The sequence below is a fragment of the Cornus florida genome, unplaced genomic scaffold, assembly GCF_030987335.1.
Source record: "Cornus florida cultivar Cherokee Brave unplaced genomic scaffold, ASM3098733v1 CherokeeBrave_3.0.0_Hap2_Chr03, whole genome shotgun sequence".
Classification (NCBI taxonomy): Eukaryota; Viridiplantae; Streptophyta; class Magnoliopsida; order Cornales; family Cornaceae; genus Cornus; species Cornus florida.
In genome coordinates, this window is record NW_026775573.1 from 63,995,194 (window position 1) to 64,014,207 (window position 19,014).

General features: G+C 42.4%; 1 protein-coding gene across 1 annotated transcript; it reads left to right on the top strand.

The window, feature by feature from the left end:
- The first annotated feature begins 1,173 nt into the window (after nucleotides 1–1,173).
- On the top strand, nucleotides 1,174–4,297 carry LOC132300676 (uncharacterized). Its single transcript, XM_059797862.1, has 2 exons — nucleotides 1,174–3,196; nucleotides 3,299–4,297. Exons 1-2 carry the CDS (start codon nucleotides 1,862–1,864, stop codon nucleotides 4,112–4,114), a joined length of 2,151 nt encoding a protein of 716 aa, XP_059653845.1. The 5' UTR covers nucleotides 1,174–1,861; the 3' UTR covers nucleotides 4,115–4,297.
- The last annotated feature ends 14,717 nt before the right edge of the window (nucleotides 4,298–19,014 follow it).

Genomic DNA, 19,014 nt, shown 5'->3' on the forward strand with positions numbered 1-19,014 from the left:
TGTGCACAAAATCAGGAGATATCAGCCAATCAATAATAAGCAAGCATAGAATACAAAAGAAATAAAGATAAAACAAATAACGCTGAAAAGAAATTCTAAATTAATAATTAAATAACAAATCCTCTAATACCATAATCTCCAATAAATTCCCATAATAATAATAAATCCTCCATTGTACAACTTGGGAATCCAAATAATGTGGACCCTTAATAAAAATTACAAACTAAAGATGACATAAATAAATGTTTAACTCAAAAATAATAAACAATCACCAAAACATAGTGGAGGTCCTACATCTATGACGCCGAAAGAGTGATGAAGTCTGGCCTCTGCTCTGCACAAACTAACTTTATGTCTGGAACTGTCGAGAACCTGAAAAGATAACAACAAAGGTGGATCAAAACCTATGAACAAGCCCTTTCTACTACATCCTAAACAGAGACCCGATAAACGATACAACCTAGTCCAACTCATGCAATAACTACGTAGGTCAATATATATAAATATACACACTATAGACTTTCACGGGATCATAAGACTGCCTCAACCGGATAGTAGATCTCATGCAAGTACACACATGGTGGTCATGAGTACCTCTTTTACCAGGACACACACATTTCTATAACCAACTATTCATCTCATCTGGCAATATACGCCAACCCTAACCATTGATCCCGAGATCTCAAGCTCGTATCATAGTACCCAATTAAAATATACATATGTAAGTAAATATAGCCATATCCTGACAATTGCACAATCTAAGGTCATGACCATATCCTGACAATGGTATTACAAAACGTATGAGTCTTAACATATTAACTAGCCTATAAATGTTTCAGCAAACCATATCCTAACAATGGTGCTTCTAAGACCATATCCTGACAATAGTCCTCCATCATACACTTCTAAACAAGTATGTATACTTAAAATTAACATACATTATTATTAGAATTTACCTAAGTACTTTATATGACGGCATAAGCTTCTATACCTATCATGCAATTAACTTATAATGCAAATAAAAACCATTTACTAATACATGAACAAGTCCCATAATAATATCCTCTACGATAATTATTATGACAAGGTAGGCCCTTTTTAAACATTAAATTAATAACTTGTAATTCAAATAAGTTCCCATTATATTAACTTATTATCACTAAAATATTACTGAAGATGCAAGAAACTCCTTCTATTCTTTCTCTCTCTAGAATTCTTACACCTCAACCCGAATCAAGATCCCCCTCCTCTTCATTCCAACTCCTATTTATAGATATTTACAAGATATTTACAAGATATTTACTAATTGCTGGACCTGGGCCTATTCCTCAGTAAGCCCTGGTCACTCTTGATGGGCTTACTCCCGCTCGGCCCATATGGCAGTGTCTTTTTATGGGCTGACCCAGCTGTTCGGACTGAAGGTTGTGTTTTGCGAGTCGGACCTGGCCCATGTCATCCAGGGCCTCCTCAACTGCCCCCATAATTGCCCCTTATTTAATAAGGGGTAATTATTGATGGCGTCTCATCATGACGCTGACGGCTCGAGATAACCACGTGGGGGAGCGAACGGTCAGATCCAGAATCAATGTTCCGGGGTTCGAGGGATTTCTTGCCTTCCCGACGCTTCGGCCCTCGGGCCCCCTTGCCTATATAATGCTCTCGAATTCCACTTCACTTCCCTTTACCGTCTCCATCATCAGCCAAATCTCCCTCTTTCTAGAACTGTGCTAAGCCTTTTCCGGTGAAATCCTTCGAGAGTCATTCTCCCAGCGATCTTGCAGTCCTCCGAGGTTAGTTTCGTTCTTTTTACTTTCGGCAGGCTTCCATTTTCCCTCTTTTAGATTCTTCTTGCACTTCCACCATGGTTGTAGATCTGGGTGTCCTTCGTATGAGACTTAGGCTTCCTGACAACATCGTAGTTAGGGTTTGCCCCCAAGACGTTAATATTACGACCGGCGCCGGCCTCCTGCCCGGCGAAGTCTTATTCACAAACCTTCAACTGAATGTTGTTAGGTTCCCTCTGCACCCTTTCTTTAGTTACGTCTTCAACAGATTGGGGATATCCCCTCTGCAGGTCAACCCCAACTTCTTTAGGATCATATCTGTTATGCTCTTATTGATGCGTGACAGAAATCTGGACCTTGACCTCATAGACCTCCTTCTGTGCTATAAGGTCAGTAAGATCCGTACTAACGAGCCCTTCTACCACCTCTACCCGTTCGAGAAGATGTCCATATGCACTGACACAATAAAATCTGAAAAGGGTTGGAGGGATAGCATAGTGGGTATTAGTGGGGCTTGGTCTTCGCCGGCTGCAGAGGATTACCCTATCCCGAGCGCCTTTGGTGTCTGCTCTGTCTCCTCCTATAAAAAATTCAAATCCCATAAACACGACTGCCCCTGTGAAACATGCGTTCCTCGTTTTTGCACTTACTTATGCCGCTCCTTGGGAATACCTTGTGATGACTTGAGCTACAGTGTTTGCAGGGATAGGATCAACTACTTGAAGAGATACGTTCTGAACGATATTCCTTCCTGCTCAGATCTCCTCACTTCAGACAACCTCTTTGCGCTCTCATCACTCGGCTACAATATGAGCAGACTGCAGATTCCCTCTTTTGGCAGGAGGAAAAATACTCCCCCAGTCATTCCTGCTGCTGGGGCGACCTCCTCTCCAGCGTCGGCTTCTTCTTCAGCCACCATATCTGACACTGCCCCGAGCGCAGTGGCTACTAACCCTGCTGCCAGCGCCCCTGCGGCCAACCAGAACGCGCCCTCCCCAGCTACCATAGCTCCTGCTGCTGCGGGGGGCGGTCGGGACAAAGAGCGAGGCAAAAGGCCTCATCCTGACAGTGAAATCGACCCTGAGGAGGAGCCTCTTATTAGAAGGACCCGAGTCTCTGGGCCGGGTACTCTCTTGCACCGAGCGATCAGAGCTCCTTCTCACTCTGGGCCTCCTGCAGCTGGTGGCTCTGCTTCTGCTTCAGGCCCCCCTTCTATCCCCAGCTTGCCGCCATGGGCCCCTCGGTACACTCGAACGGATGGGACGTTCGTGAAACCGAACGAGACCATGCTGAAGGATGGCCAGACCGCTATGGCCTACTACAGGAGCATGTGGACTCCGAAGGACATTGAGGCGGCAAAGGGCCTTTCCCAGAAGGACGTGTTCAGTCGCTTTCCCCAATCTGCTATGGAGGTGACTTTTATTTTCTAACTCATGAATTCTCTTATATTACTTGGTCTTGCCTTCTCCCGTTCTGACTATTGGTTTAACCGTTCTTATTGTGTACCTATGCAGACATTGTTTGGGATGATGGCCATGCAGAAGCAGGTGGAAATGGGGAACGCCAGGGCCCGAAAGTATTCTGACAGCCTGGAGGTGGCTAATAAAGAGAACGACCTCCTTGCCATGAAGAATACCGAGGCGCTGGTTCGGCTTGACAAAGCCGAGCAAGAGAGAGATGTCCTGAAAAAGGAGAATGATTCCCTTCAGGATGAGAAGGACGCCCTCCAGCTCGAGAAGAGCGTCTGGCAGACTGAGCAGGAATCACTCAGAGAAGAGAAGGCAGAACTCCAACGTCTTCTAGCTGATGAACAGTCTGCTCGGATGGCTTTTGAAAAAAGAGCTCTGGACGAGCGTACCGCTCTGATCGACGTTATCAGCAGAGTGGGTGGTGGGATGCTGGCCCTTCATGCTCGGTTCTCCAGGGTCGGTGCTCTTCGGTATGCTCAAGGATTCCGGGAAGGCTTCGCCGACCGGGTTCCGGATGAGGGACAGACCAGCTCCACTCCGGATGAGGTAGACAAGGATCTGGGGATCGAGCCTCTGGGGGTTTATGTCGACCCAGAACCCACCGAAGCGGAGCGTATATTTGATGAGTGCCAGGACATCGCATCCTCAAGGATCATCACAGCTCCTCCTGCCACTCTGCCACTGACCGCTCCCCAATCGTCGACCGTGGCTCCCTCTGTAGCCACTGCTGACGCTGAACCCCAGCCGAACGACTCAGTTATTCACCTGGATTCCCCACCTCATGAAGGTGAGGCGGCTGATGGGGCCGAGGAGGCGAGTCGGCAGGACCAGGATGCTGTTGGTACTGAGGCGTCTAGCTAGGGCTCCTTCGAATTCTTCCAGTTCATATCTTCTTGTAATGATGGACACCTCTCTTTTGTAAACTAAATGTTCAATATTAATGAAATGGCCGAACTCTTTTTCTCTATGTGTTGTGCTCTGTTCAACTTATCTTCAGTACATATATATCTTTTCTCTCTTTTTCTTCTTATATTAGTTTTGCTGTGTGTTTGTACGGCAAGTGCCTGGCGCTCGGCTAGAATGCCACTTGCCACTTGGCTTTAAATTTTTAGCAAGTGTCTGGCGTTCGGCTTATAGTGCCAGCTGCCACTTATCTTGCTTAAGTGCCTGGCGCTCGGCTAGAATGCCACTTGCCACTTGGCTTTCAATTTTTAGCAAGTGTCTGGCGTTCGGCTTATAGTGCCAGCTGCCACTTATCTTGCTTAAGTGCCTGGCGCTCGGCTAGAATGCCACTTGCCACTTGGCTTTCAATTTTTAGCAAGTGTCTGGCGTTCGGCTTATAGTGCCAGCTGCCACTTATCTTGCTTAAGTGCCTGGCGCTCGGCTAGAATGCCACTTGCCACTTGGCTTTCAATTTTTAGCAAGTGTCTGGCGTTCGGCTTATAGTGCCAGCTGCCACTTATCTTGCTTAAGTGCCTGGCGCTCGGCTAGAATGCCACTTGCCACTTGGCTTTCAATTTTTAGCAAGTGTCTGGCGTTCGGCTTATAGTGCCAGCTGCCACTTATCTTGCTTAAGTGCCTGGCGCTCGGCTAGAATGCCACTTGCCACTTGGCTTTCAATTTTTAGCAAGTGTCTGGCGTTCGGCTTATAGTGCCAGCTGCCACTTATCTTGCTTAAGTGCCTGGCGCTCGGCTAGAATGCCACTTGCCACTTGGCTTTCAATTTTTAGCAAGTGTCTGGCGTTCGGCTTATAGTGCCAGCTGCCACTTATCTTGCTTAAGTGCCTGGCGCTCGGCTAGAATGCCACTTGCCACTTGGCTTTCAATTTTTATAGTAGACCATTGGAAAAGAAAATTCTTCTCTTCTTTTTTTGTAAACTCCGGTAACTTGCTCATTCATATGTATTTGATTAACAACAAATAACATCCAATTAAAACCAGAACTTAGCTTCTATTGATAGTACCTCTTCAGAGACGTGGCGTTCCAGGGCTTGTTGACCAACTTTCCCGCCATGGTTTCCAACGTATATGCCCCTTTGCCAATGACTTCTGCAATTCTGTACGGGCCTTCCCAGGGTGGCATCATTTTTTTGACCATCCCCACCTTTCTTTTCAGAACCAGATCGCCCGGGGCAAAATCCCTGTGTCTTACTCTCTTATTGTGACTATTCGCCAGCACTTGCTGATACGATGCTAGCCTTATAGCCGCTGCGTCCCTCCTTTCGTCTATCATGTCGAGGTTCAATCTTAACATCTTGTCGTTCTGATCTCGACTCCATGCTAAGCTTCTGATAGTGGGGACTAAATGCTCAACCGGTATAACTGCTTCGGTACCATACGCCATCGCGAACGGGCTCTCCCCAGTCGGCCGCCTTGGGGTGGTTCTGTAAGCCCATAGAACGTTCGGGAGTTCATCCAACCACTTCCCCTTATGATCTTCCAGCTTCTTCTTAATGCAGGCGAAAATGGTTCTGTTTGTGATTTCTGCTTGTCCGTTAGCCTGAGGATGACTTACTGCAGCCAACTTCTGGTTGATTCCATACTCCTCCAGCAGCTTTCTTACTTGCCTGCTGTCGAGGTTTGTGCCATTGTCCATGACTATTGTTCTGGGAACACCGAAGCGGCAGATAATGTTGTTCCAGATAAATCGTCTCACCTGAGTCTGAGTCACGCTAGGATACGGTTCTGCCTCCACCCATTTAGTGAAATAATCCGTGGCCAGTAACACATACTTGTTCTGAGCTCTTGCAGTTGGCAGAGGACCGACCACATCCATCCCCCATTGCGCGAAAGGCCACGGCGAGGCCATTACGTGCAATTCTTCAGGTGGTTGGTGGATCATTGGTCCATATCGTTGGCACTTATCGCACCTTCGAGAGAACTCCTCCGCATCTCTTGACATGTTTGGCCAAAAATACCCTTGTGTCATTGCTTTATGCGCTAACGATCTTCCCCCAGAATGATTGCCACACACACCCTCATGAATAGCTCGCAATACCTGCTGCGATTCCGCGGGGGTGACACATTTCAAGTATGGGCCAGAATAGGACCTTCTGTACAGCTGGTTCCGCACGATGGCGTACTTGGCAGCATTCTTTTTGAGTTTCCTAGCTTCATCCCTTTGCATAGGCAAAACGCCATCTCGAATATAGGTAATGATTGGGTCAATCCAACTCGGTTCATACGGTATGACGTTGACTTGCCAAGGGTCCGAGACCATCGGTTCTTCGAAAATGGACGGCTGGGTCACTATTCCCACTGGAATCACCCTCGCCAATGTTTCACCACAACTTGAAGCACTGCATGCTAAACGGTCTGCATCTGCATTCTGTTCCCTCGGCAACTGTATGAATTCAATCTTTGCAAAGTCCTTGGCTCTACGCAGAACGGCAGAACGGTATGCCCCCATCATGTCATCCTTGGTTGCGTACTCACCATTTACCTGCCGAACAATCAGCTGCGAGTCACTATACACTGTCAAACTTTTGATCTGTAGCTCTTTGGCCAACTTTAATCCATTTAGCAACGCCTCGTATTCCGCTTCATTATTGGTGGCTCGGAACTCAAGTCTGAGTGCTTGGCTCAAGGAAGTACCTTCTGGGGTTTGCAGTTTGATCCCAATCCCAGCCCCCGTCGGGTTAGAGGAGCCATCCACAAAAAGTTTCCAAGAGCCGCTTCTAAGGTCCTCTTCCGTATCTTCGGCATCACATTCTAGTAGGAAATCGGCCACCGCTTGCCCTTTAATAGCTGTTCTCGGCTCGTACGTTATGTCAAATGAACTCAACTCTATGGCCCACTTTGTCATTCTGCCCGAGAGCTCTGGCTTGTGCATGAGCGTTCTGATTGGGAAAGTTGTTAGAACAGCTATGGGGTGGGATTCAAAATAATGCCTTAACTTTCTTTTTGCATTTACAAGTGCAAGTACCACCCGTTCGGCCTTTGAGTATCTTTTTTCTGCCTCCATCAGTGTCTTGCTTACATAAAATACTGGGTATTGCACCCCTTCCTTGCAACGAATCAGAACGGCACTCGTCGCGACACCAGATACTCCAAGATATAGAAATAACTTTTCTTCCGGTTCTGGGGCTGACAGGACTGGCGGATTCTGCATATATTGCTTCAAATGAGTCAATGCCTGTCGTTGCTCATCCCCCCAGACCTGCCTTCCATGGCTCCGAATCGTGTCAAAGAATGGTTTGCAGTGGTCTGACAACTTTGAAATAAATCGACTTAATGCAGCTATTCGTCCTGTTAGGGCTTGCACCTCTCTGATCGTCTTTGGCTCGGCATTCTTAATCAAAGCCTCTGCTTGAGCGGGGCTAACTTCGATGCCCCTGCGGTTGACCACGTGTCCCAGAAACTGCCCGGAACTCACACCGAACGAGCACTTGGTCGGATTGAGCCTCATCCCATATCGCTTTAGTACATCAAATACCTCTTGCAGATGCTTCAGATGATCATCCTTTTTCCTACTTTTCACCACCATGTCATCAATATAGGCTTCGACAATCTTACCCATTTGATTCTTAAAAACTTTGCTGACAAGTCGTTGATAAGTTGCTCCCGCATTCTTTAATCCAAAAGGCATAACCTTGTAGCAGTACGTTCCTCGCTCGGTGACAAAAGAAGTTTTTTCTTCATCTGCGGGGTCCATAGGAATCTGATTATAACCTGAATATGCGTCCAGAAAGGTTAAACGCTCATACCCCGTGGTGGCATCCACCATTTGATCAATCTTAGGCAACGGGAAACTGTCCTTCGGGCAGGCTTTGTTTAAATTGGTGAAATCAATGCATACGCGCCATTTCCCATTTTTCTTCTGCACCACAACGACGTTGGACAACCACTCAGGGTAGTGCACCTCTCTGATAAATCCCGCATCAAGCAGCCTATCAACTTCTTCCGTTATGATCTGATTACGTTCTGGAGCAAATCTTCGCTGCTTCTGTTTCACTGGTTTGAAATTAGGATTGACATTCAGGGAATGACAGGAGACGGAAGGACTAATTCCAGGCATGTCGAGATGACTCCATGCAAATACGTCGACATTGTGGGATAAGAAATCCACTAGCTCTTGCTGCTCTTCTCTGGTCAATCTTATACCCACTCTGGTAGTTCGTTCTGGCCTGGACTGATCGATCTGCACATCCAGAAGGGGCTCCTCGGTCAAGTCGGCTGACTCCTCCACCCTATTCTGCTCGAGTGGAGGTTCCTGTAATTGCTATCTGGGGCTTGTCGACCGGACGGGCGCCTTTCCCTTCCCTGCATGCTTTAGTGTGACGGAATAACACTCTTTGGCTGCGACCTGATCCCCCCGAATGTCTATCACTTTATCTCCATCGGGCCCGAGGCACCTCATGACCTGATGCAGAGTTGAGGGTACACCTCGGACTCTGTGAATCCATCCTCTTCCCATCAGGAGATTATACGAGGGGTGAATTTCCACAACCACAAAAGTTTCCATAAGAGCTCGCTCTGCAGCTTGAACTTCTACTTCCACCATCCCGACGGGTTCCACCCTCTTCCCATCGAACCCTAACAAGGGATTTCCGGTGGGCTTGAGCCTCTCTGGTTTAATGTCGAGCCTGTCAAATGTGTCCCTTGGCATAACATTCGCACTGCTCCCAGGATCGATCAGAACTCTGCGCACCAAGCACTCTGCCACTGTCAAACTGACTACCAACGGGTCGTCATGAGGCAGTTGGACACGCTGCAGGTCTGTCCAGTCGAACTTTATCTGCATTGACGGGCTCTGTTGGTGTAGAGTGGTCACATTGCCGACCCTTTTCTTCATCTGTGCCTGCCGCAGGCGCACCCGTAGCAGCTCATCTGGCTCTTCACTAGGCTCGGGTCGACCATGGATAGCATTGATTATACGAACTGGTTGCGAATTGTGGGAGCTTTGTTTATGACTCCTTTTTATTTGTTCCACTGGTCGATTCTGCTCCATCGCCGAGCCTTGAACATAACTCGCAAACTCCCCTCTAGCTATCAACATCTCCACTTGCCTCCTCAGGTTCCTGCATTCGTTAGTCTGATGTCCGAAATCAGAATGAAAAGCACAATGTTTAGTTTGATCCCTCTGTTCGAGGGGTTGTCTAATTGGCAGTGGTGGATGAAACTTGTCCTTGTTCTCCTGATATAACCTCGCCAGAGTGACCTTCAGCGGAGTAATCAACTCTTCCTCCCTGGACCTTTTTTCGGCCTTCCAAGTGGTCTGACGTTGCGGCTGAGCCTGCTTCTGCCTGATCTTTGCCTTGGACTTTTCCTCGGTCGACACAAGCGACGTTGTCCGAGCATTAGCTGCCTCCTCTTCTTCGAGGCGCACAAAGCCATCGGCTCTCTCATTGAGTTCGTCCATGGTAGCTGGCGTATTCACTACCAGACTGGTGTGAAACGGAGTTCCGCGTGTCATGGCTAACTTGAAGGCTTGAACTGCCGTAGTAGGATGGCATTCGATTACCATACTCTTAGTGAGATTAAACCTGGTAAGAAAGGCCTGGAGCCGTTCATCCTTGTGTTGCCGCATCGTGAACAGGCTCGAGATGTCCTTCGGCGGGCGTTTGTTCCCATAGTACTGGCTTATGAACCGATCGCACAGGTCCCTGAAACTGCCAATGGAGCCCCTAGGCAAGTTTTTGAACCAGCTGAGCGCCGGTCCGGCCAAACTTGTAGGGAAGCATTTGCACATTAAAGAGTCGTTTTCCGTGTTCAGGGCCATTTTCAACTGGATATGATACACATGATCGATCGGATCGGTTGTTCCGTCAAACAGAATAAAGACTGGCATAGCAAACTTCCTTGGATGCGGCGCATTCAAGATCTCGTCGGCGAATGGTGAATCCACCGTCCGAGCTGCGGATCGGAGAGCTTCATTCTCTCTCTGGAGTCCGGCGGTAGCTCTGTGAGTTACGGTTCTGCCCTCCGAACCGCGATGAGTGACAGTAACCATGGAGGGCCGGTAAGACGGATCGAACGACCGTTCCTCTATGAACTCTCTCTGCCAAGGCGACGCTACTCGACGGCGATCTACCTCCATCACTTCCTCTCGGTCAAACCTTTCCCGCTGCGGATCAACGTGAGTCGAGCCTTCGTGATCTTCAACTCGACGAACATTTGGCGGCGAATTGTCCATCATCCTTTCATCACGGTGGTGAGCTGACTGATTGTTCTCGTTCTGATCGCCTTGATGCGCGATACTAGATGGAACACCTCCTTCTCCGACCGGAAGCGGATGCGAGACTGCGGGTATTTGCCGATGCTGCAATCCAGCTTTCAATTCTGCATTTTCTTTTCTGAGAGCTTCAATCAAATTCATCAACTCTTCAAGCTTTGTTTGCTGGACAGCCTCCATCGGATTGGAGCTTTCACCTATCATTATTCCCGAACGGAGTAAAGGCATTAATCTCAAGCTCGCGAGTAGATCTAAGCTTCGTGAGTAGGAATTTTTAGATCTGGCTTCTAATTCTCCGAATTATGCTCACTGTTTACAAGATCTGAATTGCCTGGACTCTAAATCCGTCAGGTCCTGTCACAATCGAGCAACTCGCGGTTGCGTAGATCTGAAGTCACTCCTGCCAAAGCTTCAAGAATCGTAATTCCTCCAGAGTAGGTCACAATCGCTCAGATCTGGATTCAAATCCGCAAGATCGAGTCTCGATCAACCGAATTGGTTTGAATCCATTCGATCCTCCTCATTGATCAACCAAACTTTTATGCGTTTCCCACAGACGGCGCCAATTGAAGATGCAAGAAACTCCTTCTATTCTTTCTCTCTCTAGAATTCTTACACCTCAACCCGAATCAAGATCCCCCTCCTCTTCATTCCAACTCCTATTTATAGATATTTACAAGATATTTACAAGATATTTACTAATTGCTGGACCTGGGCCTATTCCTCAGTAAGCCCTGGTCACTCTTGATGGGCTTACTCCCGCTCGGCCCATATGGCAGTGTCTTTTTATGGGCTGACCCAGCTGTTCGGACTGAAGGTTGTGTTTTGCGAGTCGGACCTGGCCCATGTCATCCAGGGCCTCCTCAATTACTAAACCCATAAGCTATAATAGTCCACGTAAAAGTGAATCTAAGTCCAAGCTATGACTGTTCTAAATTAAATCGTTGCATGTTAATTAAATACCCATATGTTATTTTTATAACACAGTACTCACAGCCCATGTATTACTCAAGTAAAACAATACTCACAGACCTTGTGTAGCTTATAAAAAATAATACTAACACACCTTATATAACTTATATAAAATCACACTAACAGACCTTATATAGCTTCTAATACACCTTATATAGCTTATATAAAATCACACTAACAGACCTTATATAGCTTCTAATTTAACATAATAGATAAACGAAAATATGCACATGCTCTAAATAAAACATCACCCAGCCAAAATATATATATAGAAACTATGAGAGCATTTGATTTGACCAACACCAACCAACCCACCCCTATGATGTTACTGCCATTTGCAAAAGACCCCAAGAACCCACTTTTATGTTATATATATAAACCATACAATGCCATACATTTACAAATTCTATATTATCTTTACAGATTTGCAAAACCCATATACACATGCTATAGATATATAACACCATGAAAGCCTTTAATTCGCCGAACCCGCTTCCGCTGCTACATGAATTTTGCAACCCAAAATTAATATCAATCCAATTGGCTTCTTCAATCAAATTGGTTCCTAAGGACAATATCTAAGTTGCAATTGACACAATAAAAGATGTGGTTAAAATCAATAAACATCCACTCAATTTATGAATATCTATATATACATAACTTTATTATTATTATTATTATTCAATCCGTTTCAACAGAAAATATTTAATTTAATCTATTATTAACTCCCTAAAGTCATTCTACAGATGAATCGAACGCGCAATCAACCAGAATGAGTAGAATAAAGACTTGTCTTTTTATGAATTTCGGATCGAAACTCTTTTCTCCTCCAATTTCCCTTTGACGCCGGCGGCTTTCGGGTCGCCGTTATCTGCCTTTGCACTCCTAATAACGCCCACAACAGCCGGCCTCACCACTCTCCTCCTTCCTCTCTGTTTTTCTTTTTTTTTTTCCCTTCCTCTTTCTCTCTTTCTCTCTTCGCCGCTCTCTGTTCTGTGGCTTTCCTTGCAATACCCAGTTCTGCCGAACAATAACTATATATATACTGCAATTAACTAAGCTATTTCTAACCTATATGTATCAGGGGGCTCAAATCCCCTGCTGTGAGTTACCCTACAGTCCCCTGCTGTGAGCTGATGAAAGGCCTTAGTTTGGCCACGTATGCTTCAGTTTGTAATATGTCTGTGGATTCCACGAAAATGGTGCAAAACGCATTATTCCGTTAAATCTGCCTTCCATTAACTTATATGGTAATTTATTACATAAAAAGAAAAAACAAATACTCAAAAAGCTAACCCTATTGACAATCTAAGAAAAGACAAACCCCTGCAAGGAAAAGAAAACGGCGGCAAAGAACCCTAAATTCTTTGGGTTTCGATCAAAGAAAGGAGAGTTAAAATTCAGCGTTTGTTGGTCGCGATCTTCGCTGGCCTTGGTTTGCTTACCGTCAAATTCCGGCGCCGTGATTCTAGGTTCTTCTCTGGCCACGGTTTGCTTCGCTATCTTCGCCGGCCTTAGTTCGTCAAATTCCGGCGCCTTGATTCTGGGTTCTTCTCTGGCCACGGTTTGCTTGCCATCAAATTCTGGCCACAGTTTGCTTGCCATCAAATTCTGGCCACAGTTTGCTTCGCTATCTTATTAATATTGTGCATTTAATATATTGTTCATTTATAGTGAAATTTTTGTTTTGAACGGAACAATGTAGATTTAGAAAATTTATGATTCTTTCATTTGTCATCGATCTGTCATTGTAATGAATGTAAAATCTTACATAATTGATTTTTAGAACTGAATTGGCTTCAGTAGGTATGAATGTGTTATCAAAAAAATTGGTATTAAATGCATGCGGCAACCAAATCGGGCTGGAAACGAAAAAATGAAAAAATGCATAAAGGAGCCGGCTCCACCCAAAGTGGAGCCGCCTCCACTACCAAGTAAAGCCAGCTCTACTACAAAGTAGAGCCTGCTCCACTTTGTAATTGAGCCTGCTCTATTTAGAGAAGGCTTTAAATCACCTAGAGCAGGCTCCAATAAATATTGGAGCCTGCTCTAGGTGATTTATTAGACATTTCAGAGGTTAATATTTGATATTTATGAGAAAAAAAATTGCGAAGTTTAACAAATAGGAACTCTGATCACCTTCACCATCAAAATAAGCTATTGACACAGTTCTGTAAAACTAATTTCACACCTCTGTAAAACTAATTTGACACCTAAATTTAACATTTTTTAATTCTTTCATTTGTCATCTGTTAGTGTAAATTATGATATTTTTCTACTTGAAATTGACATTGGTTAAGCATTCTAGCATATTTGAAATGTTGGATAATTGTAGGATTTTTTTCTATAATCTTCTCTAGTGAATGTAAAATCTTACATAATTGTTTTTTTTAACTGAGTTGGCTTCATTAGGTACCAATTTGTTATCCAAATATTTTTTCTTCTCATGTATGCGGCAATTACACATTTCACAGGTTATTATGTGACATCTATGAGAAAAAATACATTATGAAGTTTAATAAGTAGGGACACTGATTACCTTCACCATCAAAATAAGCTATTTACACAGTTCTACTAAACTAATTTCACACATTTGCAAAACTAATATCACACCTAAATTTAACATTTTTTAATTCTTTCATTTGTCATCCGTTAGTGTAAATTATGATTTTTTTTTACTTGAAATTGACATTGGTTAAGCATTCTAGCGTATTTGAAATCTTGGATAATTGTAAGATTTTCTTCAATAATCTTCAATAACCATTCTAGTGAATGTAAAATCTTCGGGCTCAAATCCCCTGCTGTGAGTTACCCTACAGTCCCCTGCTGTGAGCTGATGAAAGGCCTTAGTTTAGCCACGTATGCTTCAGTTTGTAATATGTCTGTGGGCTCCACGAAAATGGTGCAAAATGCATTATTCCGTTAAATCTGCCTTCCGTTAACTTATATGGTAATTTATTACATAAAAAGAAAAAACAAATACTCAAAAAGCTAACCCTATTGACAATCTGAGAAAAGACGAACCCCTGCAAAGAAAAGAAAACGGCGGCAAAGAACTCTAAATTCTTTGGGTTTCGATCAAAGAAAGGAGAGTCAAAATTCAGCGTTTGTTGGTCGCGATCTTCGCTGGCCTTGGTTTGCTTGCCGTCAAATTCCGGCACCGTGATTCTAGGTTCTTCTCTGGCCACGGTTTTCTTCGCTATCTTCGCTGGCCTTAGTTCGTCAAATTCCGGCACCTTGATTCTGGGTTCTTCTCTGGCCACGGTTTGCTTCGCTATCTTCGCCGGCCTTGGTTTGCTTGCCGTCAAATTCCGGCCACGGTTTGCTTCGCTATCTTCGCCGGCCTTGTTTCTGTTTAGTTAAGTCAAATTTACTCTTTTTTTTATGCTCTTAGATGCTGCTATTTTTCACGAATAAGAAGGTCACAGTTGTGATTACCATTGATATGATTTATTGTCTAAATTTTATCTGCATTTGTAAATTTAATTAAATCTTTACAACTTGCTTGTTGAATTCAGTTTTAATTTTTTTACTAGTGAGGCAAAATTGATTAAATTTATAATGGTGATGAAAAGTTCACCATTTAAAGTGTCAGAAAAATCTAAGTAAATGTGGTGGTTGAGAAAACCTTTAGGATGAGTGATGGATTGCCCCTGACAAGGTCATGAGTTGGTGACAAAGAAAAGAGTAGTTCATAATTGAGTAGCTTTAACAAGTCAAGTTAATCAGGAGAACTAAGAATTTACTTGGAAAATATGATTCAGATCAGTTTATGTATCATGTATTGGTTTTTTTTGTGTTACTCTTCCACATCAAGTTCCAAATTTACATTTTATTCTGTCTGTTAGGTCATTCCACCAGTAGCTTGGGGGGCTCATTGTTTCTAGTATGTTAATAAAGCTCCTTATTAGATTCAATCACAGAATATCAGTGTACTTGGTTTCTCAAGTACCCTAAATCACTTTGAAACTTGCTGTAAATGAAGACCAATCTCTCTCCTATGTTAGAATTAAATCTTTACAACTTGCTTGTTGAATTCAGTTTTAATATTTTTACTACTGAGGCAAAATTGATTAAATTTATAATGGTGATGAAAAGTTCACCATTTAAAGTGTCAGAAAAATCTAAGTAAATGTGGTGGTTGAGAAAACCTATAGGATGAGTGATGGATTGCCCCTGACAAGGTCATGAGTTGGTGACAAAGAAAAGAGTAGTTCATAATTGAGTAGCTTTAACAAGTCGAGTTAATCAGGAGAACTAAGAATTTACTTGGAAAATATGATTCTGATCAGTTTATGTATCATGTATTGGTTTTTTTTGTGTTACTTTTCCACATCAAGTTCCAAATTTTAATTTTATTCTGTCTGTTAGGTCATTCCACCAGTAGCTTGGGGGGCTCATTGTTTCTAGTATGTCAATAAAGCTCCTTATTAGATTCAATCACAGAATATCAGTGTACTTGGTTTCTCAAGTACCCTAAATCACTTTGAAACTTGCTGTAAATTAAGACCAATCTCTCTCCTATGTTAGAATAATGTGACATAGCCTACAACCAAGTATTCTCCTTGCTTACATATCAAGACCACAGTTGTTCCAAGCGTCATACTTTATGCAGTTAAGTTTACATGTGCATTGCATAAACTTACTTAAGTAATGTGGAGATCTCCATGTTAAAGTCATAGAACCAGAAATCGCTAAAAACTAACATATAACTCAAGTAATTACTATTTATGTGTAAAATAACTAAACTATTTATAAGTTCTACACTACATCACTTTGTGAACTAAAATAATCCAATATGGACTGCAAAAGGTAAAATTATATATATGTTTGTAAAGTCTGTATGCTTTTTGTAATAATTGCAATAATTTCTTATTTACTAATACATTGAAATTCCATTTTTTTATTTACATTGCACAAAATAAAAATTGATGAATGCGAAATTTTGTGAAGTCTGCCAAGAGAGTAGCTTGCAGACTTTCATTATTTAGTCATTAGGCATCTAATCCCTTCAATATGCTTCTTCTTTTTCTTCTTCTTCTTTTATTGCACTAAATAAAAATTGATGAATGCGAAATTTTGTGAAGTCTGCCAATTCATTATTTAGTCTATAACCACACAATATTCATTCTCCAATTTTGGAGTAGGTTCGTGATTGTGTTAAAAATTCAATTACATAAAAGTGAAAATTGTTGACAACTAAATACCTCATAATCCCTTTCAAAATCCTCTTTAAATTAACATGTGACTGTGTTTTTTTGGATGCTTTTTTTATATGATAAAATTTAACTTTTAACTTTAAATAAAATATAAATAATATGATCTTTTAAGCTTGTAACTTTTAACTTTTATGCTTCTAAATTTACTTAAAGCCTTATTATGATCTCTGTTTTTATAAGTGCAACATCTCATTATGAACTCATAATCTAGGAACATCAAATGGGAAGGATTAAGCATGTGGCCAGGCGCGCTGAAAAAAAGGGAAAAATTGCAACAAAAGCCAAAGAAGATGAACAAAAAAAAAAAAGATATGGCATCTAAACGCGATGGAAAAAGAATTGCTGTAGATAGTGAAAGTAATTGTGATGATGCTTCATACTCTCTTTCTGCCAGTTCTCCATCTCAATCATCAAGTAGTAGCGATGACATTGAAGGTGGAGGTCATTTAAAGCGTAGAAAGGTTAATTCTCAATCGAGACAGAGTGAGAGTGTGAAAAACACTGTAGGAAGTTCAAAACTGAAGCAGAAGGGACGAACTGTAAGCCATCATGGACCTTGCTTCTTCAAATTTAGGTATATTTTCAAAACCCTGAATGACAATGAGATCAAATTATTATAAATTTCATGTATTCTGTTATTATTTTAAAAAATTTCTTTTTGTAATGATAAATTATGTTGTTTCCATATATTTTTTATTGAAGTTATTGATTTGATTAATACAAAAATTTGATTAGAAAGAAATAAAATAAGAAAATATTGAGACTAAGGTACTGAATATATATTGATTAGAAAGAAATATAATAACTCAATATATATATATATATATGTATATATACAAGAATGCTTTGAGACTAAGGTACTGAATATATATTAGTATATAAGTATGTATATATAACATCATTATGTTGAATTGACTTAGATTTATGAGTGACTATTAGTTTTTCAGCACTATGTGAATACCTTAATTAGATGGTGAAGGTGTTGAGTGTGGCAATTAATAAAAAATTTTGCCAAATTTTTTCTTTTGACGGTGACGATGAAGGTGGTGAGTGTGACAATTAACAGTAAACTTTGCCCAAAAATTTTCAAAGATATGTTAAATAATTTATAGCTAAGTGTATGTTTTTTTTAATATTTGGAAGAAAAAAAACAAAAAAATAGATGTCGCTCTATTCATTATTTCACTTTAGAGGATTCGCACCCATTTAAAAAGGCACATGAAAAATTGTTTGTGCTGGACTTATTTTGTGGACTGTGATGTTATCAAGTAATGTTATGAAGATCCTTGGTACTGATTTTAACTTTTTTGTTTTTTTACTAAACTTGATTTAATTATATTTTTTGTTTAAAGTGATGTATTGCACCAATGTTCTTACCTTAGTTATATATATGTTGATGTATGGAAAACAAAGTCGCAATGTAATTAAACAGCAAAATCGAGAGGGCCCTCCTTGACTTAGGAGCTAGTGTGAATTTAATTCCATACTCGGTTTACCTACAACTTGGTTTGGGCGATCTTAAGCCGACTTCCGTGGTTTTGCAACTTGCCAATAGATCGGTCAAGCATCCACGAGGTATTCTTGAGGACGTCATCATTAAAGTGGACAAATTCTACTTCCCGGTAGATTTTGTGGTTCTTGATACGGAACCAGTCCATGACCCAAAAAAGCACATTCCCGTGATCCTTGGTAGGCCATTTTTAGCTACGGCTAATGCATCAATTAATTGCCGAACCGGGGTGATGGACATTGCTTTTGGCAACATGCAAGTCAAACTCCACATCTTTCATGCAACTCAACATCCCTCCAATGAGGATGATTGTTTTCTTGTGGATGTCATTGATGAAGTGGTCGAAGAATCTCTCCCCTTCATCCTAAGCAAAGATCCCCTTGAAACTTGCATGTCTCATTTTGACTTCCCAAACTTTGATGTTGATCAAGCCATTCAAGAAGTCAATTCCTTGCTTGATATTAATGCTATCATGGATGTACCTCCTTGGAAAATTCCAAGAGAACCACTTCCCCAACTTTCCACCACTCCTCCGGTCCCATCATTGTTATCTCCGCCACAACTTGAGCTTAAGCCGCTCCCGGCCCATCTCAAGTATGTGTTCCTTGGTCCAAAGCAAACCCTTCCGGTCATTATTGCCTCGGACCTTCAAAAAGACCAAGAGACCAACCTTTTAGCGGTGCTCCAAGAGCATAAAGAAGCTATTGGTTGGACAGTGGCAGATTTGAAAGGAATTGACCCCTCCATTTGTATGCACCGCATTCATATGGAGGATGACGCAAAGCCTACTAGAGAGGTCCAGCGCCGGTTAAATCCAAACATGAAGGAAGTGGTCATGAAAGAGGTGATCAAATTGCTAGATGCGGGAATCATCCATCCTATCTCT